The 26,135-nt window shown below is 41.4% G+C and overlaps 1 protein-coding gene across 1 annotated transcript in view; it reads right to left on the reverse strand.

Moving 5' to 3' along the window:
- Positions 1-15,839: 15,839 nt before the first annotated feature.
- The window catches only part of pcdh11 (protocadherin 11), a 110,291-nt gene continuing 99,995 nt past the window's right edge, over positions 15,840-26,135 (reverse strand). Inside the window, exon 5 of the mRNA XM_076159517.1 lies at positions 15,840-16,280. Within this exon, the coding sequence (XP_076015632.1) occupies positions 15,840-16,280 (441 nt within the window). The remainder of the gene's footprint in view (positions 16,281-26,135) is intronic.

Raw genomic sequence — 26,135 nt, forward strand, 5'->3', positions numbered from 1 at the left:
TCAGCTGGGTACACGTGTGTGGTGAAGGGAATGGGAGAGGAAAATTGAGATGAAAATTAAATGTAAACAAATCTGTGTGTGCTCGAAAGAATCTTTAATTCCCTCTGTATTTGGATGTCAACAGGAAATTTTGGATTATATGCTTTTCAGGCAACAACTAGGAATAATTCTAGTGGTAAATACTGCACGTCTGAGTCAGATGTGCACAGTCATTGGGTTCATAAATGGAATTCCAGAATCTGGGTAAATGGAGCAAAGAATTAATAAAATCAACATTATGAAATTAAACTATTTCCATTGTTATATACTTTGAATATTTGAAGTGAATAACTAACTTTATAATGGAATGATGAACATTGTTTTTGAGCTTTTAGATTTTTTTTAAGCTTCACCCTTAAAAGTGCACACAGTAAATGGTGACATTTCTTTTTCAGTTTTCACATCAAGACATTGCCTCATTATCTTACACATTTGCATGTTGACGCTTCTCTTAAGCTTCACAGTGTCATCATTATAGAAACATAATGCCTCTTGTGACTCCTATTTGTGTGACATTTCAAAAGATTTCAGCCTACATCTGCGCTCCCCTTCATGCACACCCCTTCCTCTCGAGTCTAGTAAATCTCAGAGCATCGCTTGTGAAAGCTGCTGGGATCTGCTATTTTGTTCTCTTTGGGATTGCTGCCTCTTCCCACTTGATCCACACAGTCAGCTTAGGGAGCTTGTGGCACACAAGAGTACAAGTTGCCAAGGAGCTGTCACAGAGATGTCCACACAAAGGATTTCTGCTGCAGACTGGTGGAGTTTGATATACAGAGCAGCACTTTCCCTAGGTATTTGAGTGTACATAGTGATAGGGTGTGATCCAATTGCATCCACAGCAAATGCTGAATTTATAGCACAAGCCCAATTTAGTAGCAAAATGACAGCTTAAGAAATAAATGGGTGTCGACGACGTACAAGATGTGGCCTGACAGTGCTGACAGCAGGATTTGTTTAGTGAAAATGCGATAGCGGATGCAAATCAAAATCTTACAAAAATAGAAAAGGGGAGTTACAGAGGATGACATTGTTATGTATTTTTCAACACACGTAGGACAAGGTGGTAAAAAGGATATAAAAATAGAGAACATAGCAACACTATTCAGCGAGATAAGAACTTGTTGTGAATCCTGAACTGAAAGCTAACTGCTGTGGTGTATCACATTGTTTTTTTTAAATTTGATGTCTTCCGTTATGACCGGCAGTACTAATAAGACCCAGATGATTGGTGTTAATGTTGTTCCTGACTGTCGAACTTGATGATTGTGGTGCAGCCGACCAGCTCACAGGTGCCATTCAGTCTGGAGAAGTTTGGTTCAAGTGTTAAAAAACTCCAGAGTGAATCCTGAGCCGCTGTCCATCTAATGGCATCAGAGACTCCTGCGAGCGCCGGACCACAGACAGCACTCAATCAGTCTGAGCCTTCACACTGACCTTGCTCTGCAATCATCTAGCTACAGGGGATTAGGCAATCACTCAAACCACCTGGAAAGGACTGTTTGTTCACATCCCCTGGTCTCCATCATATCACGGATATACGTCAAAGCTCCACTTTTTTCTTTAAGCTGCTGGATTCATCAATATTTTTCTGATTAAGGAACAACCTCATACACAAATTTGTTTTGGCCTCGATTGTTTACACGTCTTATCGAAGACAGAGGCGAGCCTGTGAACCCCTAATTAGACATTGTTGCTTGATTATATCAATTATACAATCACAGATAATGAGGAACTTCACAGGAACATTCTCATTTGACTGAATTTAAGCAGCGGCACGTAAGAATATCTAAGTTGCTCATTATATTTTTCAGTGTTTCATTAACAGTGCGGCACCTTTGTCTGACACTTACTCCCAATGGAGAGTAGGTAAAGGCTATAGCTTTTCCATTTTTGGAAATCTGAAAACCCTCACACATCTCATTTTTCCAGGTGTGATAATTGATTTCAGAATAGTTCGTAGATCAAATATGATGAAACACATATCACACATTATTTCTCTCGTGCAATTCTGTCTTCTGCCTGAACATCCTGATTGGTCTCACTTCTGACGTTCATTCCCAGCTTACTGATCATCTGCTTATAGCCCAGGGTGAGAGGAAGCCTAGTTTGCCATGAACTGTGCATCATGCACCTTTGCCTCTGCCTAAACTGTTGGGGACACGTCCTCACCTGTCAATTTACCTTATTGACTTCTTTAGCTGGTAATATAAAGATAATACAATAAGGAATATTCCCTTTTTATTGACCTTTGCCCTGAGGACTGTTTTTATCAGGCTTGCTGTGGCCTTTAGGAAGAAGCTTGCATGCCAGGTGGTGAGCATTGACTCTTTAATTCTTTTGAACTGCAAATTACTAAAGTCGGTCGGCTGAATCCTTTTTATTGTATTTTAATTTACTCTACCTCTAGGCTCAATTGGCTCCTTTCTATCTGACATTTCGGACCTTTTATCATCTATTATAAAGCTGGACAGCTTATCTGGCTCTGGCCTCTGCTGTTGTAAGCAGGCTATTGTTCCATCTCTGCTGAAAAAAATACAAATATGTACCACTGGCAACCTAAAAACTCCCATTCTCTTCAAATGTATTAGAAAAGGTTGTTGAGAAGCTGCTGCAGTTTTTCTGGAGAATCACAAGGACTTTGACAAGCTGAAGTCTGTAAACTGCTCTCCTAGATGTCTCAAATAGATAGATGGATATACATTATCGATCCTGCAAGGGAAATTGTCAGAAGTGATTTGAGGGAGATGACATCTTAATGGCTGCAGTGTTGTCTTTTGGTCTTGCTGGATGCTGATACTGCTGACCATCACATTTCGAATCAATAGGCTTAACCACTTGCTGGGCATTTCTCGGTTCTGCTTTGTACTGGTTTCCTTTCATATCTTGAAATATGAGCTTATCTATCTCGGAATATGTTCGATACCCCTGCTCTGTCATGTGGCGTTCCACAGGGATCTGTTTTTGGGCTACATGTGTTTTGTGCATGGGGGCAAATAATTAGTGCATTGAAAAATATAATTTCTATTGGGATGACACCTACTGTATATCTTTAGGTATATAATCTATATGTTTTCTTTAAACCTCAAAGTTGATAAATTATCTCTCTTTAACACCATTTCAATGAAATAAGGAACTTGTTGCCTGACAGTTATTAGGTGCAGTTTAACACGGATAAGACTGAGGTTTAGATTATTGCTCCTCTCGTAATGAGATCAAACTGACTATTGGGATTTTATCCTCCTCCTCTCTGTCCAGCCTATTTAATTTTGTGTTGTTGTCTGTGGTGTTATTTTTGTCCTGGGAAACAGTCCGTGAGTTGTGATGCGCATATCAGCACACTGATTCTCTCTGGTTATAGCCAAACTGAGAACCAAGGTGTCATAGGCTGAAATGGAAATGATCCTACATGCTTTTATTTTCCCATGCTTGGACTATTGTAATGCTCTGTCCACATGTCCGAAAAACATCATTCATAGACCGTTTTCAGACTATTCAAAATGCTGCCGCAAGATTTTTAACATGGGCCAACAGAGGATTGTATATTGCACAAATTTAACTGTTAATTGAAGAGATCATTTTTGAATTCTGGCACTCAATTTCTAAGCCCTGCATGGCCAGGCTCCTTGATACATCTCTGACCTTCTGAAGCACCCTTACATCACAAGCCTGACTCTTAGTTCCACTTATCATAGTCTTCTAATTGTCCCAGGCATCCATTCCAATACTTGTGGTGAGGAATATTCTCCTGTTAGCTCTGCATTCCATTGATTCTACCAACTGTTTTAAAAAGCAGCTAAGACAAGCATACATTCAGACAGGCCTTGATTTGAATGTTGTGGATTTCTTTCTTCTGTTTTTTATGACTGTGTGTTCTAGTGCTCTGTACTATTGTTTTATCTGCTCCTTTTTATTTGGGTAGCTGTTATCTATTCATCTGATTGTGTAGCATTTTGTGACCTTTGTCTCTGAAAGCAGCTGCTATATAAATACATTTTACTTACTTACAATGCAGTCTAAAGAGGAGTCATCCAATTCACACATCATATTCAGTTTATTTAGCCAGGAAAAGCTTTACTTCGGTAGTTTTTAGTCTTGTGCCATCACATAGGTCAGTTTCCTACACAAAGAAGCCTTCATAGAGTTATTTTTGAATGTTTACAAGTACTGAAAGTGACAAGTCGGTGGATACCAACGTCTGCCAAATAAACCTTTTATTTCCCAAAATCTAAATGTTCAGGTGTGATTTGATAAGCTATTAGTCATATGACAAATTTCATGTGTCGCACTGTGCAATGGAGGCACTGGTAGTAATCAACAGTAAATGGAAACTAAAGCTGTGCCATTAATTCTTTCCTTTCATTAAAGCTCCTGCTCACTTGATGAAGCATGCATCAAGACGGCTGCTGAATAGCTGAATAGAACCAAATCAGGTTTAAGAGTAACATTACTCACAAAAGGGAAGAAACGCGCCTAACAATGTTTTAGCACCACAGAACATTAACGAAGGCTGTTTAAAATCTATTCAAAGCACACAGTAGAAACCAAGGATCTCCTCCAAGATGCTGATTACTCAACCATTTCCTCAAATAAATTCATTGCATCTACCACTGTAACTCAACATCCTTGACAGGGAAAAGAAAGTGAACCTATTACAGCCCAAACACAGACAAATGGCAGCACATGATATCGGTAATGCATATTCATTAAATCTGATCCCGGCTGAAAAGGAGCTCCGACTCAATGTCAAACCTTTGTGAAAACGTTAACAAATTTGGTAGTCATGGTTAAATTTCAAAATGTTGACAAGCCTGTCCCCATCCAGGGTACAATGCCCACAGCAAACCAATCAGGGGAAAGAAAATGATTATGAGGAGAAGGAGGCAGGCAGAGAAGAAGAGAGTTTTCAAACCAGAGACATCACACATTGACTCGGTTCCTCCCCCGACTCCCTTCTAAATGTCAGTGTGTTACTACAAATGAGAAGGATTTGCTGGTGGACATTTTCAATCACGCAACACACTCTCCTCTCTCATCATTCTTGTGATGTTGGTTCTATGTAATACTGCCTTGTTTCCAATTAGGTCCTATATTAGGGTAATTTTTCCCAGTGTTACATTTGCATTCTGTATGAGACAGGCGACAGGAATGTCAGTCATTAATCATGGCCCAATGAGGCCTGTCAGAGCATTGTCATGCTTGTCAAATGTCTGCTCTCTAAACTCCCTCCAGTTATCAAAACCAGATCTCTGACCCACCTGCAAAGCTTGACAGGGCTAGAGGTGACCCCTTCTGAGCAGGTAAAAGCAGGGGGATGTATGCGCGCGTGTGTGTGTGTGTGCGCGCGCGTGCGTGTCCGTGGGTGTGTGGGTCTCTCTCCTTCTCCCGCTTCCTCTCGCGTCACGCTTTCTTTGCGTCTGCTCTCTGTTCTTAATTGTCTACCTTAGCTAATCGCTGTGTTTGTGGCTGGTTTTGTGTTTGCAAGAGATAAAAACAACAAAAAACTCAGTCACTTCAGGTCAGTGAGAATGTGCAGAACCATGGGTGCAGTGATTAGATGGTGCTAAACAATGCTAATTCATTGAAGAGGAGCGAGAAAACAACAAAAACACTTTCTAGACCCTGCTGAAAGTAAATCCATTCCAAGACATTCAGATGTAAGAGAATGAAATGTTTGTACTATTTGAATTGGCTTTATGTCACCTCTTCTTTTCGGTCACTCCAAATAACACCTTGATGTCCATTATCTACACGCATAATTGCTATATTGATTTCCCCCGTTGCTTCTTTCTTTTCATCTCACCATGCTTTTGCTTTCCATTGTTCAGTGGATGTTCTTGAAAGTAAAGGTTGATTGCTTCGAATAGTACTTCTTGGGAAGGGAATTCTAGTCCCATACTGATGCTTTTGAATGTTTTTTAGTTCATTACATGCTCTGCCTGAATGCTGTCCATTCTCTGGGTGCATCAGCAACATTGTAAGCGGTCATTGGTGACGTTACAGTAATGTAATGACAATGTCACAGTATCATCGCATTAATCCTTGTATGATTTTGTGGTCAATTGTATGGTAATGTCTGAAAAAACAAGTAACAGAAATGTAGGATGACATTTTTAAGAAGTTCTATATGGATAGATGGAGGCAACAACATAGAAATCCAATTCTGATAAAACAACACATGCAAACCTGTAACCATGGAAATTGATTATGTATTCAGACCACAGACACAACACACCCCGCATCAACAGCGTTGTTTGCTTGATCCTCTGGATATCAAAGAGGAAAGAACGGCGTCCTGCCATAGGAGAGGCTCTGACAATACAGTCCATAGAGGAAGTGCTTCAGGGACCTGCTGCCTCAACTGCAGGAAAGCTGTGTGTGCCGAACGTCAACAGACTTGTCAGGCACAGTGACTGCCCTGTGAAAGTGTCTTTAGATTTGAACAAAGAACTCACAGTTAGAGACGCTTTTCTGATGTACCCCCTTACTGTGAACAGGGCGCTACAAAATGAACTCATTGTTTTTATTACAGATCGGGCAAGCAGGCGCTCAAGTTTGTCGTCTTTGTTACCCAGGCAGAGAAAACAAGCCTAGAAGGGCAAAATTCTCTTTTTCTAATAATATACTGGCCTGAGGTGAAAGAAATGCCTCTGATAAACTGAATATATTTTTAATATGGCTCCGCAACTATTAAAGATTCATCAAAACCGTTTGCGTGCTAGTGAGTCACATCATCTCAGTTGCATATTACTTGCTGTTGCATGTTTCTAGCCCCATTTTCTACTGTACAGCAACTCCATCAATGTGGCCCCCGTCCATGCATATATGTATATATTAGTCATATTGCACCAATTGGAGGTCTATGATGGGATAAATGCTATTTTGCGACTTAAAGAAAATAATTCCTGGATACCTAGACAGCTGGATGTGGATCTGCTCCAAAATGTAATGGGTTCTTCCCTGGGCCATGCCCCGTGCTTCCACAAAGTTCAGTCAAAATCGGTTCAGGCTCGTGAATATATAACGGCAGATGGTGCTGATGGTGCTGGTCTTGTGGGTTTTAATGCCTTTGAATTATATACAGTCATCTGAGATGCATGCATTATAATGCAAACCTTATGAAGTCATTTTTTCATATACAAGTGCTCTCCTCTCTCAGTGATGGCTCTCTCATGGCCAGGGAGCCTTTTTTAAAACATGGCTTGACTCTTTTCAGCTGCGAGAGGATGAGGTCAATGTTAATTACTACCAATTACCAAAATTTGACAAATCATTAAGGTCATCCATAATGGCAATGGAGAGCATTGTCTCTGACCCTGCATAACCTCTCATAAATACTCACTTAAGATCCTACTGTATATGGAGGTCCTTGCTATATACGGTTTTCCGCCGTGGCTCGGTCATTGTCATTGTGCTCAAGGCTGTGGGTGATTACTTATGATGCTTTGATAGAGATGCAGGCAGTGTATCATTTCACCGGTTTCTCATTTCGTCAAACAACTGCATTGTTGATCTCTACCTCATCTACTGTCACCCCTGTTTCTATGTGTTGGCGTAGGTAGGAGTAGTTTTCCTATTGTTTATGTATGTACTGTATGTCCCAAGGGTTCCATCTGCAGACTGTCATAAACGTTAGGACAGAGATGGGAAAGAAACTTTTCAGGACCTCTGCACCCGTCTGTGCAGAGCATCCTGCAGGAATGAATGCGTCCTCACAGCACGATGGCGGGACTTTCTTTGCTTTTTCTGTCTCACTTTCCTCTGCTTTCTGTTTGTGATTCTAATTCTGCATTTCTTCTGCATATATATGTAAGTATTCCAGACGGTTCGGCAATTTTCTGAATTGAATTGCGTCTGCATGTAACTCCTAGACAGCACGTTCAGATGATTAAACTCAGCCCGGTCCAGTCCACCTCTGAGGTTATCAGGATCGTTTGGTGTTCAGCGTTCTGTGAATGAGGTTTTCCAGTGTGTACAGTCCTTTCGTCTTTAAAACCAGCATTGATACACAAAATAAGAAAAACTAAATAATGCTTATCATGTCAAAAATAACAATAAACCTACAAAACCAACATTTTAGACATTGTGCAATGAAATTCATAACCATCAATAATAAATATGATCGCTTTCATCTGGGTTCTCTGTTTTGATTCTGAACAGTAAAAAAGGAAACGGAGAGAGAAAACAGAGGATGAGACGGAGATGTCAGGTGTTTTCCCTTCTTTGTAAATATTCAGGATAATTATGTGATTTGATGCTCCCTCCAGAGAATGCGCCAATGTTATGTTCCTCAGTTCTGCGATATAAATATTTCCATATGTTACCCTAACGAAAGCAGAGATCAGGGACAGCTTGATCAGGATATATGACTGTTGATGATCAATAAATAATACAAAATTTCCATCAGCAATGTAAGTGTTTTGTCACCTTCATGGAGACGTGCGCACAGCGGCTGGGGAATATGATGAATTTTAAGTATATGTATTAGGAATATAACTGTAAAAACACTGCTGTCATGGTGTTGTGTGTGTGTGTAGGTTGCGACCAGTGTGATATTCAGGCATTAAGAAATCTTTTCCTGTGCATATGAGACTGCTACTAAAGAGGACAGCAGGTAATGAAAAAAGACTTGAAAATGCATTCCATAACTTTTTACATACAAATACACACAAAATACAATTATTATTGAATCTCTCTGGCGCCGCCCTGCTGCTGGAATCTGATTTGAAACATTCACTGTGGACATCATCCCCTTTACTCCAGTAGCCGTGCGCGAATCGCTTCGGGAAGTCGCGAGCCATGTTTCATGAACACACAAAACATCCCCCTCCCTACCGTCTGTGCACCTTCCTGGAGTCGCGAACTGCCATGGCGAACATCTACGTGAGCAAAGTTCACAGCTGTTCACACCACGCAATGCTGGAGCCACAAGGACAGCAGACTTTGACCACTTGTCAACAACAGCTGACCTAACCATAAGGGAAAACAGACTACAGTATGTGTTGCCTTGCACAACAGCGGGACATTTGTTCGTAACACACACTTCTTGTCTCTTCCAAATTCTGTATATCATCATTCGCTTTTCTGCTTGGCAACGTTCCATTTAGTCTTTCGGAGGCTTATCACGACCATCTGATTTTCGCTCACACCCACAGCTACAGTTGTCTGTCTGCTGACCTCATTTTCATGGCCAAGCTGAAATCTTTGAGCGATTTCTTGTGTATGTATACTCAGCCGTCCCTTGGATGTCATTGGCATGTCTCGGATGCAATTTTCTCAACTATGAATAATTCACCAGATATTATTCCAAAGGTCATCTTATAGTAATTAGTATCCTGCTGTTGACTAAATAGCCTCAAGGTACCTGATGGCCAGTTTAATTACAATTTGAAATGAGTGTACTGTTTGACAATCTCTATATATGCTTCAACAGATGACACCTGAAGAACTAAGCAGGCTTACAATAAGGACCACGTTTGCTTGTTAACAGGCTGGCGAGCAGGGGGTGGTGGGTGGGGGGCACTTGGTGTGCTGTTAAGATCGCAAAGTCTTCTGTTCAAATATGCAGTAATTACTGGAAATGCAGATTGCCGTCATTGAGTATGCATGTGTTTTGACAGGGCGGACATCCTCGGCATTGTCATGGTCTCATTATTAGCCAATTACCATGGGAAACTAATGGGGCAGGTCACAGTAGAGTCTCTTACAGAGACGATTGGGGAGGGAACCGAAGACACAGCGAGGTGACACAGTCCAGCAAGCAGTTGCCGTGTTGTGAGGTACACGAAACAGCTCTTGGTGTGCGCAAGTTAGGAGTCAGTGCTGGGAGATCCTGTCATTTCCTATTGTTGTGAACATCAACCTCTGCACTACACACTTGAGGTTTCTTCTCCCGGGGCTCGTGTGTGTTCATAAGAGAAGAGAAGGTGAAGCATTGAGCCAAAAGAGCCTCAGGTAGAATGCATTGCTCAGGGGGATAGTTGAAGCTGGGGCATCAAAGGTATTCTAGATGGATGGATGGAGGGGTAGACTGACAAACAACACAGGTTGGTCAGCAGCAATAACAGGCAGACTTACAGCAAATGAAAATAAAACATCATGTACGGTTTGGTTTTGTTTCTGTATCTCTACTGAGTGGACATGATAGGCATAAATGGCCACAGGTAGGGTAGACGCCTTGGGGTATCGGTGAAGAAGCTGTGAAATGATGATGCGCCCTGGGTTTAAAGTAAATTGAAGTTGTCATTCTAAGCCTCACATTGAGTAAGCCACTTCTCCTACTACCAGTTTAAGCTTCATTTTCTTTTGGGCCCTAGAACCAAAGGGCTGAAATGAAGGGCTTTCTGAAATGTATTGTCTACTTCCTACAGTCTAGTGTCTATGATAATGGACCGGCGAGACTAATGACTACAGGAGAGACCTCGATTCATATTGTTAGAGAAATCAAAAATGTAGAAATTCATCCAGGAGAATGCTTGCCTTCCAAAACAGGAACAGATTACTATAAATAAATGATTAAAACGTTCTCTTTCACAGTCGGCAGCACATAAAGTAACATTTTCCTTTTGCTGTATCATAATGAAATGTTGGCTGTTGGCTGTATCCATTCTTGCTCTTTCATATCAAGTACTTTCATTTTTGGGAAACAGATTAGGGCTATTAAACTCTACTCACTACTGCAACTGTGGATATTATGCCAGATTGTAATGTTGCCTTACTCAAAAGAAAGCCAAGACTTTTTTTTGTAGCTAAAGGTCAATCCTGTGTTTGGTTCGGCCACTTTACACAGTATTTATCATTGCGTAGGAGCTCTGCTCAGTCAACGGCACAACTCTTCCAGTAGAACGAACCGCGTGGCATTCAGACGGCAGCGTGGTTTTGGTACAACGGGCCGCGCTGCCCGTGGGAAGCTATCATTCCAACTACAGGTGCCACTGTCAGCTCAAAGATAAACCAAAAGAAGTGGGTGCCAACAGCAAGGGGGGAGTATGGGTCTCAGTGTGTAGTGTTGTCTATGTGCAGCTGATATTGAAATAATATATTAGCCATAACTGTAGCCTTACTTCCTTGAGGTGAAGCGTATATTCACTTACCACAATTCGCAGACTTGTAGGGTTTGTGAATGATTCGTCCTCTGTGAACGAATTGTTTTAAGTGAACAACATCTTGTTCACCCGCAATGGCTCGTTCGTTTCTTCAGATTGTTTAACTCTCTCACTTGTTTTATATTGTGTACACAGGAGAACCAGCCGCATCCTGAGACTCTGGTGTACTCTTCTTCTCTAACTGAACTACGGCTTCAACTCAACATCCCCACAAGACTCACTCACCGGCTGGACTTTTCAAATCTCTGCCAACAACACTCGAAGAAAAAAGACTGCAGGTAGGCGGCCAGAGGTTTTCATTCACTCATTGAACGATAAACATTGCTGATGTGCCAGAGGAGTATTTCTGTATTTGTGCAACGTGTACTAAAGCTTGACTTGACGGGACTCTCCAGCACCCTTCAGTCTCACACACAGGCTGCTGTCTTCTATTGCTTATATAGACACATTTCACACTTTTTACTCAAATTAGTCAGACTTCATTCTTGAATTTTCTCTTTTAAAATTTAAGAAGAAATTGATATGTGTCTATTTTCCATAATCAAAATGCAATTGATGTTACTAATCATGGTAACATTCTGTACAACCAAATGTGTTACCATTCTTCATGGTATTGTCTTATTTTTTTGTGTTTTGAGGAGATCCTCTTGTTTAGTGTGGGTTAGGTTTTCATTATTTCTTTTTTAGTCTTTAAATATACAGTTTATATGATTACTATATGTCATAGGTTGAATTATTTCCCCAAAGGCATTTTTTCCCCGGAATGATGTCAGTGAAACGCTGTCCTCATCCTCATGGGTAGTCTATCATTAACTTGTAATAGTTGTAATTGGAATACCGTGACAGCGTGCTCTCACACTACATGTATGACGATGCTCAGAAAAACCCCCAACAACTCATTCAACAACAATGAACGACAAACATAATCCATGCATAATTTGAGGACTCAATATTTAATGGCTCAAGTAAAATTCAATGACAAGAAAAATCATTTCACGACATGGAAGGTCATTTTTTTCATTGATGGGGTATCTTACAAAGGCATGACAACACACACTGTATAGCTTAAACTGACCAATACAGATTTTGCTGGCAAGCATTTAAACCTTCTGTCAAAGCAAACTTGACCGGACTCACTGATGACTAATTTACAAGCATATACATATGTTTTATAGCATATTTTCATATACTTTTTGTACAAGATACATGAGTGTAGATAAAATATTCTGGCAAGGTGCATGCCAGTGTACATGTATGCGCACATACTCACGCACACACACGCACACGCACACGCACACACACACACACACACACACACACACACACACTCATCTATAAGCATATTCAAATGCACTCTCATCAGTTTTATGCATATGTAACCATTTACAACAGAGATTGTCATCTCCTCTTCTCTTATTATTCCATTTTACCAACATAGTGAATTCCAGCATTTAGCCTGTGTCATTCCAGCTTGAGCCCATCACTTCTAGTTCTTAGGGGCACTGCTATGTACAGTTTAAAATCCATTTGACCTGACGGTACATCATATTTATGTGCACATAGAGGTAAAGGTAAAGTTTGAATGTGTACACTGTGTAACATTTGTTTTGCTTCATCAGACAGAGTAGTAAACAACAATACTGATATACAGACTGATGCATGAATTTTAAAATGGCTACTTAAGTCCAAACAGTTCATGCAGGGTATGACACACACAGACATGGTAATTATGAAGCATTTCTGATTGGATTTTTTTTTAAACAAAAAACAAAACATGAATTGGACTCTTAACTATGTCAGTGTAGAGATATGAAAATAAAAAGAAGAACAGAATGTCAAATAGTGAAATCCTTTAAAGCCCACGCTGTATCTGTTCCACTGCTTTCTTGTGTTTTTGAAAGATTGAAACCTTGGGTACATAGTGACACAACTGTCACAGAGGAGTCTCCCTCTAAAATACAATTGGACATTCATATGGTGTGAAGAAACATCTCTGTTGTTCCCTCTAGTAAAATAAAAAAGGACAGCAGCAGGTAAAAAACTCATATTACTTTCCAAAGCAACTAGTTCTGAGGCACATTCATGTACATACAGTAGAATACTCTTCCCTCAAGATGTTGCCTTTTAATTGATCTAAGTACCAACACATTACATTATAAAGATAATTAAACAAAAAACAGTGAGAGATACAGACAGGTAATATTGTGCCTATTATACATGTGTGATTTGGTAAATCATTACAAACGAGCACAGATTTATTACAGTGCGACAGTGTATCATTCCATACTAAATACATCTCCTCTCTTCCATATGATGAAGGTCACAATCCCACGGTAGACAATGCCTGCACTGTTTATTGTTAACGACAGCAAACGTTTCTTAACACGTTTTTTTTACCTTCAGACTTTTATTTTCATTCTAACGATCGAGGTTAAATAGAGGCTTGAGAGAGGAATTTATTTGCCCTACTTACCCAAACAACTGTAAACAGCACAAACGTGTGAGACTTCAAACCTCTCTTCATCACCTTTTTAGTGCACATATCACATGTGTAAGTGGTCTTATATTCCTCAAGGTGATAAAATCCAAGCTTTCATCAGTCAGGTTGGCTTTGATTTGCGGTCTCAGTTAAATATGTCTTATTTTAGCAATACATGTCCGTCTAAAAACAATGGAATTTACAGAAGACTGGAGAGGGAGAGGGAACAAAAGAAATATTAGCAAATTATCTAAAACTGGGACATTTTCATCAACTGATGTTTCTAGGTGGAATTGCTTGTTTGGTCGTCTGGAATTAAATTCATTTCGTAATTGACTGGGGTGAAATTGAATTGCCCCTTTTTCTTGTCCTTGACACACCATTCCTTTATGTTATCATTTCACTGAGTCTCAGATAAATCCTCTTTATAATGATAAGGGTCCTGACCCAAAGTATAGCAGAAAATCTGTGTGGCAGCTAAGAGCATGCAAACACAATTTGCCTTGCACCTTCCCTTGAGAATGCCACATTGCATTATAGATTTAGGCCTGTTCCCAATTTGCAAGATGGTACAAGAAAATGAATCGCATGAATCATACACCTGATGATGTAGACACCTGGCTTGGATGTTAGTGGGAAGAAAAATGGATATCAGCAAAGTCACTTATTGCTGTAGCAATGGATTATACCGCACCCAATCTGTTACAGCAGAAAGTAAGTCTAAAGTAGTTATCATCATTAGTAAAATGTACACACAGAGGCAGTGATGCAGTGTGTATGATGAAAACCACGGTAGGAGACATGGAAGTTGTCTGTGCAGCGAGGTCCTTTCAAATAGTGCCAGTGCATTTCCCTATGATAAATACTGTTAAATTACTGCTTGATTCACAACACGTAGAAAAACTTACACCCAGGTCTATAATGAAGCATCTACAGGCAGTAATAAAACAAACTGCTATTAGAGATTCTTGCAGCCAATCTGAGCAGTGTGAAAACGCACAAAAGCAATTAATAGCACAAACATGAGGGCCGTTAATGATATGGCGGGGGTAGAGGGAGAGTACGAAGCTGCTATTTTTGAGCCCTTGTCTATACCGGTTCATCGCCTCTTCAACAAAGAGAACATGTCTCTGGCTAGCCTGGAGAATCATTCCAGACCTCCTAACCACAACCAGGGTCGCAATAGAGATCACATATCAAAGTAATTAGACCGTTGCGCGAATTTCATAATTGGCTCCAGAGCAGTTATTTTACGAATGTTTCAGAGCAGAAAATACGAGAAATAGAAACAAAAGGAGGGAAACAAAGGGTAAGTTTCCCAACCGCAGCTCTTGCCGCCTCTCAAGACTAAGTTGCTGAGATAATGCTGAGAGCAAACAATTTCTTAATAGAGATTTCCTTGGGAGAGGTGGAGGAGCCACTGGTTGGAAAACATCTTGGTTATTAAGTGTGCGTGTAGGCGTGTGTGTTTTTTTCCAGTTGTTTTGTGTATTGGCCCATCGTGCAAACATGGAATGCAGAACATTACCGATGCTGTCTACCAATGCCCTACTTATGCTCTGCAGACTCTTTTTTTTTTCATCCTTCTGCAGTCCCCTGACCAAAATAGACTTCTGAAACATGTTCAGTCAAGACAAATGAAATCTTGCACCCGCGAAAGGAGTTTGAGCTGCGTGTTCTACAAAGCAATACTTCACCAGAACTTGAACAGAAGCATCATCCACCCAGCGCTCACGATTAACATTTAGCCCAATTTTGCTCACTTACCACATTATACTCTATTTGCATTTGTTTTTCGCAAGGGAATCGTGTTTTAGGGCACATATCCACTAAGCTGGGATAGCACATATTTCTTTTCCTATCAATAAGCAAACATCACCAAACTGAAAGCAATGGTAGTTCTCTTTTTTGTTATGGAACTACTTTGGTATAGCACTACCATTTACTGTAAATATTATACACGGGTCTGCAATATTAACATTTCCCTTTCGATCATTTTTCAGACGGATCCAATATCATTTTGTCGAAACATCATCATCGTGACTGAATCCATTGTCAGGTGCCTTCAAAAGCAAACCGAGCTGAAACTGGTCAAAGGTATTGGCATTATGCATACCTCCACACGTACGCATACATACTGATCAGATAGTCACGGATACAAAGTCATCTATAGAGGGAGTGGTGTATGTCTGGCCAATACATATTTGTCTTTTTTCTTACAACTGGTGCTCATGTAAGAAGGTGGCGCTTCCCCCACCTGTGGGAGTCTGCTGCCCGGGAGAGGAGAAGCTAGCCAGGGGGATGACCTTCACGGGGTCCTCCTTCTTACTGCAGTGTCTATCCAGGGTGTTGTAGAACTGCGGCCGGTTGATCCCTTTGTCTAGTTCATCTTTTTTGGGCACAGACCTGCCCAGGGTGTGACGGCCATCCATGACCCCCATGCTCGCCATGTTAGCTTTGGCTCCCCGGGCATAGCTCTGCTGAAAGCCAAAGGAGGGAAGGGTACCGGTGATGGTGGTGGCGGTAGGGGCGGAGGTGGGGCTGTTGATGCCTGGACCTTGGAACTGGGCCAGGGTTGGGGGCATCCAGCAGCTGTCGGAGTGGCCCAGTATCAGGCACTCCTGGGTGCAGTTCTCAGAGGCCTCGGCCAAGGCTTTCTGCAGGTTCACCTCAATGGCTGTTTAAAAGGAAAAGAGAAAGACAGACGTTTGCTTAATCCAACAGGTCTAAGATTAGAACAGACATTTAGTTTGTGTGATGTGTGATGATTTCCCGTGCATATGCTTAAAGCAAAGAATTAAATCATGAATCATAAAGTCAACACATGAAAGTTGTCATTTTATCAGTGGCTGACCCACAAAATGTCATCCTTTTAGTGGAATGAAAGTCAGTGATAAATGTTTCATTTCATCTTGTAATGAGAAAAACAGCAGCAGAGCATTTAATTTCCATTGGTACTCCCACGACTCTGTCTGTTTACCTACAATATGCAGTGAATTCCCTGTAGCTTAATTAGACTTTGAAAAAAAAAGTCTCGCTGTTTGTGTCTCAGATTGGCTTAACTGTAATAAATGTTTAATGAACATCTAAATAAAGCATTGTTTATTTTAATCACTGTCAATGTGGCACAACTTTGATCTTTCTAAAATAAATCTGGAAAACCCAAATTGTGAGCACTGAAACCAAAAAAAAGGATCAGGTTAAGTCAGGTTGTGTAAGGGCCGACTCTCCTGTTATTAGACTGTATATACCGTATTCATGTACAATAAATACATAGGTACACGTGACAATATCCAGGTTGCATGCAGAGAGGAGGAAGAAAAGTCAGTGAGGAGGCAACCAGGCAAGCTTAGCGCTGAAACTATCTTATCTCATTATGCCTGCACTGACATCACATGTGGAATTAGTCTAGGATGAGGCCTCAGCATTGAGCCCCAGCAATAAAGCCTGTCAAGCCAGATAATTAGAATGTAAAACAGTATGCACCAAGGCAACCAGGAGCCTGCAGTGTTATGTTTCCTAGGCCATACAAAGGAAAGAAGGGTCCTCATTTGAACATCACATCACTCCTCCAGGCCTCGGCTCCAAGCTGTCACGTAGAAATTATTTAGTATATTTGCATAAGTAAAAATGCTATTAATAATGTAACGTTCTCAGGCCAGAGTACTGTGGAACCATCACGTCTACCACGCACGCACGCAACAACAGGGCCACGTCTGCACGCTCTGTGTAATTCTGTTACCCAGACGATCAGCAAATCTTGCCACCTTGTTTATTGTTTTATAGCATTCTGCGAAATTAAAATGAATATTCTGATCACTGTGTGCCAGTTGCCTTCAGCCCCCCACCCCCCAGAACAATCTAGATTGTTGCATAACGGCCCAGTGCACTTACTTTTTTTTAGCTTTTCAGTGCTACTGCAAATTGAATAGCACTACGTCAACTTTAATTATGAGAGCGGTGTCTGAAAATGAACCGCCTGGTATAAATTGTGGGGATATATTTGGAGTGCCCACGTGGAGTCAAATCTGTCGTCTCCATATTGAACTGGAGCCTTGGAGCAGGAGTGTATAAATCCCCTGGGCGGTAAATGTGTCACCTTTCAGAGGGTCACTAACTTCATTAAGGCAAAAATGGATGCTGCTTTCTCATTCTCTGAGCTAGCACAATAGGGCCGAGCCAAGTCTCCGCTGTGCCCTGACTCAATCTTTCTCAGAGTGTTTTCTGCTGCCGGTGATGCCTTTACTGGGGTATTGCCTTTTTTTTTTTTTTTTTTTGATGGGATAACACTATTAGCATAAACTTTTTATTCCACAAGCATGCAACCAGGGACACGCATAAATGCACCGAGGCTCTACCACCAACACACACACGTTCATAAGTGCATTTTCCTGGTGTGTTTCGACCTGCCTCATCCGTAACCGTTCCGTACAGAAAGGTGAAGCTATCTTTTAACATACTTTGTAAATGAAAGGTAGTCCGTGGATCCTTGACTTCACACAGCATGTGCTCACAGCGGCGCCATGTCAACAGCCTCCGGTGCTTTCAGAATTTTTTTATTCCGTACTTCAGTTTCTCCGAAAGGCAAAGTCCTGTACCGGAATCTATTCCAGCTGGATAGTTTGGATAGGTGGTGGCAGGTTTGGGAGGGAGGGAGCTTGGTGTGAGTGATGTCGCTGACAGCTCTGGCTGCTTTCGTCAGCTAGAGATACGCTGCAGCCTGCTTGTGATGCCACTGCCTTTTGTATTCAGGGGAAACAACTGTAACCTGCAGAGCTTTTGGGAGAAATCACACATCACTGATGCCAGGGGTCCCCTGATACGGTGAACATTTGCTTCTGTGTTCCCTTCAAGGAAAATTTGAATGGCAGACAAGTGGGGATAATGGCAAACAATGGAGTGTAATAGACAGCACAACTGAGATCAGACCCGCTGTACGTGTTTAAGATGAATCATCTTCATTGAGCAGCGGTGATATGGCTGAAAGGGAACTGTGATGTGAAGTCTAAAGCATGTTAACCTTCTACTAGCCCAGATAACTGACTCCAGCTGCCTCCATAAATTAAGTGCTCTTCAATTTATACTCGCCTTCACCTGGACACCCCATAGTGCTACGGTTCTAGGCCCCAAGTTGATCTTATGGTCCTAGGCAAGGTCAAAACCGCAGTGGTAGCCTACAGCAATCTTGTTCTGCAACATCAACACATCCTTGGGCCCGGCCAGAAATCGAACGCCACTGCATCCACCTTCAGCTGCCCTTCCATTCTTGCAGTCAAATGTAACGGCTGAGAGGTTTGAGTTTGCCGCAACGGCGTGGAAATGCCATCGAAAAAAATCCTCGTATGTACTGTATATTAGACAAATTATAATGTGAGATTTGAATGGACACATGTTTGGACCTAGGTGAGGCAAATGCACACCTGTACCATGGAAACTCACAATCTTCCACTTCAGTAACATACAGGGCTATTGTGGACTCATTAGCATGGGTATTGTTGCAGTATGATACAATACACAAACATATGATCAAATGTGAGTATTGAAAATGCATTAAACACTTGGTAAAGTGAACAATGTTTCATAGAAGTGCAGGTACAACTTGGAGGTATTTTCATCAGAGCCTGCATTATGTTTGTTGCCTTATCCACTATCAACAGGTGAAATTCGGTGAAGTAAAGATAAATGTCTGAAGTTCCTGTGGAGGGGTTCACCAAATTAGATGCAGACAAAAACAGCAAACAAACAAAACGGCTCCTCCTGCGTGAGGGGATGTATTCCAAATATATAACGTAATGTGAATCCGAACATGACCGACCTTCGCCCAGTATTTTGTCTCGTCGTGTCTGCGCCTCTAAAGCTACCAGAAAGCTGAAACAACACGGCTTCATAAAGAGACAGCCATTGCATTGCAGGGCTTTTGTATTGGTTTGTGTTATATTGTATATGGGTTCATTTAATGGTGTCCAGCCTTTGTTCATCTGCATCTTGTTATGTTGTGAGCAGCTGGCACATAGTTGTTTTATGGAGCATAAATGTCCGTTTTTAGGGCTCTGACACGGCACCGTTCCAGGCAGCAAACAGCCTCCACAATTACCTGCTATGTGGACACGCTAATGTTTCCACTGCTGCTAGTGAATTAAGGATTAGTTTAGTTACAGTTGTGTGGCAGTGTTTTTGGGCTGGTTTAATTGCTCAATGGTAAATTGGATAGTTAATTACAGTAAAAGCTGTACTAATAAGCACGGGATTGAACTCAGGTGATCAGCCGCCCCGGTAATAGGTGGACAAGATAGCGAGCAACACATCGATATAAGTTGTAATGAGAAATTCAAAGATTTGTGGTAGATTTTGCACGACTCAATCATGTGAAGGCATTCGACTACTAACTTGGTGACACAATGCAACAATGGAACGCTCGTTTTTTTTGTCTCAAAGTTATATTTTCCATTTTTTTATTGTCCTCGTAGCTATTAAATGTGTTTTATTTCTCTCCTGTGGCCATGAAATTTACAATGCAAACACAACAACTGACAGGAACACACACCATCCTGGGTGCATGTTAATGGGCTGATCAGAGTTCAGTATTATGATACGAGATATTTAGCATGACAGTTGATGATATTTACTGGCAGAGCTTGTTACATCTTGATGAGCTTCACATTAGGTTCTGCACACATATAACGATTGAACTCATTTCGGCATGCACAAACTCATTATTGCTAATTAAAAGGATAATTGCATGCATCAAGAACATTAAATTCCTTGAACAACCATCAGGAAGGTGGGCCAGGGTCCTGACTCTTCCAACAGTGTTAATTAGTGCAATCCTGTCTATGATTTAGTTGAAATCGATGCGATGTCGAAGGATTTGTCACTTTCTGCATAAGGACGATTCCAATTTAAATCCTAATTATTCTTTTTACCTGTCACATTGAAATTGCTTTCCAAAAATGATGTATACAAGTGAGTCAATACAGATGAGCTTGACAGAGCAGAAGCAATAATTATAGGACAATCATTCGCCAATCTATGATTAGATAAACAACTTTGATGCCAATTTACAACCACTATGTGAACCATGGTTATTTAAAATTTTTATTATTATGATTATTTTTTTAGTCAAACAATATTAGAATACAGTTCACACACTTTTAACCAACGTAGCCTCTGTTCCTTTGTGATCAACAGCTTTAATGTTGCAGATAAAACATCAGGCTCGTCTATTCAGAAACCGGCACCTTCTACTTAGAATCCTCCGAGTACCATCAGTGGCTCAGCTATCATGACTGTGAAAATGTTGTCATTATCATCTCATTATCATATTATGTGTTCTTGTATAATAGACAATAAGGTGAGACAGACAGTGAGAGAAATGGGAGACACAGTGGTCGCATGAGCATGTGTCTGCTTGTCTGGAAGGAGGCCAAAAGAAAGAAACACAGGAATATGGAAGATTTTTAACATGAATAAAATCTCAATGGAAATAATTGGGTTTGTAATTGCCAAGACTTTATCGCGTCTCTCGGCTTCATACCCTCTCCAAACGTACAATCTGGATAAGCAAATGGCTGGTCATTAATAATAATGGAGCTATTAAAACCCTTTGGTGTTACGCTGAAAAGTGAGATGTCATTACTTTCATCATTTGAAGGAGAAACTAATGTATCACTTTCACTGAATTACAAATAGGAAACGCAGCCCACTTACATGCTTGATGCAGCCCCAATCCCTTCTGCTCGCTCACTGACCAGGCTTGTGATGCACACTTCTGATGATGTGTCGCAATACACAAGCTCAACTGTGTGTCATAGTGTAGCACTCCCGAAACATACACTACGCTACTTTAACAAAGAAATAAACCTGCTGGCTGTGAGTTCTCAAAAATAAACCTGTCTCTATGGAAATGTGAGCTTCAGCCTGGAAATTAACTTTTTTCTCTGCACATCAAAGTAAAAATCTATTTGGTTTTGTTTTTTTCCCCTCTTTTATCAGGAGGAGGTACAGTATAATCCCTGGCAAAGGCAATAAGAGCTGTCATTGTCACTGCTGACAAGGGCGTGAAGAAGGAAGTAAATATTCCATTGTGGCAATAAAAACTTGGCGGAGGCAGGGATGGAGTGAGCCACGGAGGTCAGCGGTGCCATGTAGGAAGCTGACATGGATTAAGATCTATAAGGAGCAATGCTGCGGCAGACAGCTCGTCAAAGCCTGTGTTGTTGTCGAATTTGTAGTGACACACTACAGAATCTCTTTAATGCTGACATCGACTACCGATCCTCCTCCATCCTCACCGATGACCACATGTCTCAGGAAATGCATGCTGGTACCTCTGATAACGGCGCACTGGGTTTTCTCCACTGAAGAGGAGTTTCAGAGCAGTACTGCGCTTCACTAATACAAATTGTGAGATGTAAGAAATAGTGGAGCCATTGCAATTCTTTTTACTTAGAGCAAAAACAAATGCTGCCAGATGTAATGAATGGCCTTTTTAAAAGGAGACAATGTGACACAGATAAGAGGGGAGTGGGGTTGTCCATATATACTCTAGACTAATTACATTTGATGCATTTACTGAGACGCCTCTGACAACGGCGAGTCTCAGAGCCACATACGTATTTATCAGCACTTGTGGGACCTATACAGTTCCTCGCCTGTAATCCATCTAGCCCTGTCTGCTCTCGACCCCTTTTGCTTTCCTAGTGTTTGACCCATTGTAACTGAAAGTAATTGCAGGCAGAAAACAACATCTAATGATTACTTTATCTGGGAGTCTGAGAGAGAGAGTGAAAAGTCACAGACAGGTACTTTCAACAAAAGGAGGAGGCCTTTTTGTTCCCGACACACAATTTCAGACAACAAAGAATATTATTGACTTGGCCGAGATTAGAACACCAAAACAAATAACAAAGCACAGGGAGAGGACAAAGTGCACAAAGAGAGAAAGGATCTCTTGAACAACCTGGTGCCAAGCACTCGCATCTTTCTTTTTGTTGCCTTTGATTAAAAGTATGTTGTAGGTTGAATCACCCCTTTTGCCACTAAACATACACAGCACCAGCACAATGCATAGTCTTGATGTAATGTAAATTCCTTTATCCCACAGTCACCTTTGTTCTCTAAAGAAAAGAAAAAACATGTCAAACTTTTATAATACATCCACAAGTACCGTGTACATCTACAGAGGACGCTGTTGAGTCGGTAAAAGCTTCTCTTTTTCGTCTTCCCCCACTTGACTTTTTGTGTGTGTGACATTGGTTGATTACATCTCCTTCATTATGGCTGGACTGCAATTGGGCCTCCCCGCCCGCAAACAAGATGCTGGTGTCACCACCAACACAAACAGGCCTGGCCAAATACCCAGCATGGGCCAGATAGATGAGAGGTGCAAACACCATAACAATCTGCAATCAGCACTCATCACGACAATGACACACAGAGGAGGAGGCACGGAGTGGCGACGGGGGGTGGAGACATGCACAGATCGCACACACACGTATGCGGATCTCCTTTACTTTTCCTTTTAAATCTGTTGTGTTGGTGCTTAGTGGTACTGATGACGGCGCGATGCGCAAAATTGTGAATATACTGTTAAGATTTATTGCGCTTTTGTGTTTACATATTCTTTGGGTAATTGGACTTATGGGAAATAGGCTAATTAAGAGAGACCTGATAAAGCTGTGTGATCTTTGCGAGGAGATTACATTCCAACAAGAATACTATCTAAACAATCTTAATTTTTAGGAAATGGAAGTAAATGTCACTTTTAACTCTCCTAGCTTTCCTTCTAATGTCAAATCAGAAGCAAACGTGCGGCACACATTAATTCTCGTCGGCACAGACCTGTTGCGTTTGAAGTGCCCAGGACGAGTTTATTGTTGCGATAAGAAATAGAAATGACTAAAAAAAAATCACGCTCGACGCTTCAAATCACGGGAGAGTGACTGGAGAGACAAAGTGTACACCAGCCAACGCTGTGCTACATCCTGTGTCATGTAACAAGCAAATTCATCACACTGACCCATTGCCCCCAATTATTATGGAAAACAAGAATAAATCAAATTAACATTGAAGAAGCTCTCGGATCTGGTGGGCTGTCTGTGCTGCCGATGGATTCAGCAGCAGGAGAAAAGAGGGTAATAAACAAGGTGCCACTGCATATGCTATATATCTTGCAGTCATTGATGATTAGCTCTGTTTTCCCTTAGCCATACATTACTGTTATTGCCTCCATGGCCAGGCAGATAGGAAGTGGATACAAAAGCATCGTGAAGCCCATCTTTCAAGGGATAACTGGCAGGCTGAAAACCACTCGGCACCAGCGGCGGCGTGATTTCGGCGCATGAGTGATCTGGGCATGGTGAAAAATGTAATCTCTTATATGACAGAGCTGCGAGGAGGAGCCGCCGTGTCGTTTTTGCTGTGTTTCTTCCTCTGGTGTGTGTTCGTAACGTTCCCTGCAGATAGTCCGCAACTCAGGTCCAGCTGTTTCGTCTGGGTAGGCAATCCTGAAAATGTGTAATATATATCGGGTCTCGGCGTATGAGAAACACCCACTGCGTCCTTTCTCTTTCCCAATCTTTAGGCTGTTTTAAGGAGAGCTCACGCACAAACGGCAACTGTGTAAGGTATTAGTCACAGTCATTATTAGTGCTGAGCAAACTTGTATTTGTTATACCGGAGTGTGGTGTGGCATTGTAAAGGTTTTAATACGAGGGGCAGACGTTCCAGATCCCCCTGTGCATGTACACTTTAAAGGTTTTCCTTTTTCTAGGCGGCACAGACCCTCCTCCGGGGACAACTATTAATTTTTCACTGAAACCTCCCCTGAATAATGAATTCTGTCCTATTTATACGCTGTGATAAGTCCGCTGAATGTCTAAAAAGGGGTTATCAAGAAAAGGGTAAGGCTTTCAGAGAAAGACCTGTTCCTGCTTAACATGTTTAATTTATCCGCATCGCCGTGTTCTTGCAGGGAGAAGAAAAGTCATATAATGTATCACTGGCAAGCATTAAAGCAGACGCAAGCGACACATTCAATAAATCACGGCTTTACTCTTACTGTTTTGATGTTGACTGTCACAATCCTCGACCCAAACACCAGCTGCCGAAGGTTCAGATATATGCCTTTTATTCCTCGGGGCCCTGGCTGACAGATATACACTCTCGGAAATCACACAGGTACTCAGTGGTTTGTGTTAATGTTTCTGTCACCGTGTACTTTATTTGGGGCGCGCTGAGTGCAGACCCTGACAGCTAACAATCCTAACAGAGACAGATACAGACAGACAGAAACCGAGACAGAGATGGAGCGATGCAGGATTCCAGATGGGTGTAGCGCAGGATACAATTAAGCAATTAACATCCTACCATTTTCAGGACAGACACGTTAGCTGGTGCTCCCCACAAAAGGAGGGGTTACTGTTCTGAAACATATTCCATACCAGCAGGGAGATCCCGAAAACAACACAATTTATGTTGCCTTTCCCTTAAATATATACACATCTGCACAAACATACCCATCATGAAATGCAACAAAAAGTCTGTACCACATGAAAATCTAAAAACACTCTGCTCACATTAATAAACAGCGGCAATTCACCTTTAATATTTAAGACGCCTCTAAAATCACAGTTCTTCTTCTGACTTGTATTCCCTCCAGGGAAGCGGCGGCCTGGTTCTGCTGCTGTTTGTCAACACTTCACACAACACTTTAATAGAACAAAACCATACATTAAAGTCTCACTTTCGGATCAAATTACCACAAGCTTGTCTTATCACATCAACTCTAACACACTTTATTCATTAACACAATTAAATTGATGTTGCTTTCACTGTATCCAGTGTCACAGGGTTGCCACTGATGCAGATCTTAGGGAGCAAACGTGTAAAATGATCTAAATCAAGAACAGAAGTGCTCTTAAATAGCTAATAACAACGAAAATGAACCTATAAATGCATTATGAACAAACTGCCGAACACTTCCAAGAATTCAAGCTCAGTTCAGATGTGCTTACATGCTGACAAAAACTCATATTGTTCGCAATCAAACCGTAATTCCCTTTTTTTTCAGTGTCTCACCCTGGCTCTTCATTGCTTTCCTGGCTTCTTAACACAGGCCTTCGTAGAGGAATGATAATAACATTAAAGAAAAAAAAGCGAAAGTTGAAAGTAGGTTCACTGATTGTGTTCTGCCTGTGATGATGAGGAGAATGCTCCAGTGGCCAGAGCGAGTCCACAGAGGAGCTGGTGAAAATAGCCACGCGACTGCTTTGCTCCAGAGACTGCCGGCAACCCATTGACCTCAATGTCTTTCATGCTGTTTAGCCCAGAGCGCTAACTATCAGATATTAACACCCCACACGTTTGATTCTATGACACCCTAAGGACACGTATACATATGTTTGTCCTGAGGGGACATCCTCTTTATGTCCGTTTTCTATTCTACCAGGCTCTCTTCCAACATGACACGCACCCAGGAAGCGGCAAGGGTACGTCACATTCCCTCTGCCTGG

Source organism: Genypterus blacodes, unplaced genomic scaffold (genome assembly GCF_046128005.1).
Source record: "Genypterus blacodes isolate CSIRO-AG114 ecotype Tasmania unplaced genomic scaffold, CSIRO-AGI_Gbla_v1 ptg000098l_1, whole genome shotgun sequence".
Lineage (NCBI taxonomy): Eukaryota > Metazoa > Chordata > Actinopteri > Ophidiiformes > Ophidiidae > Genypterus > Genypterus blacodes.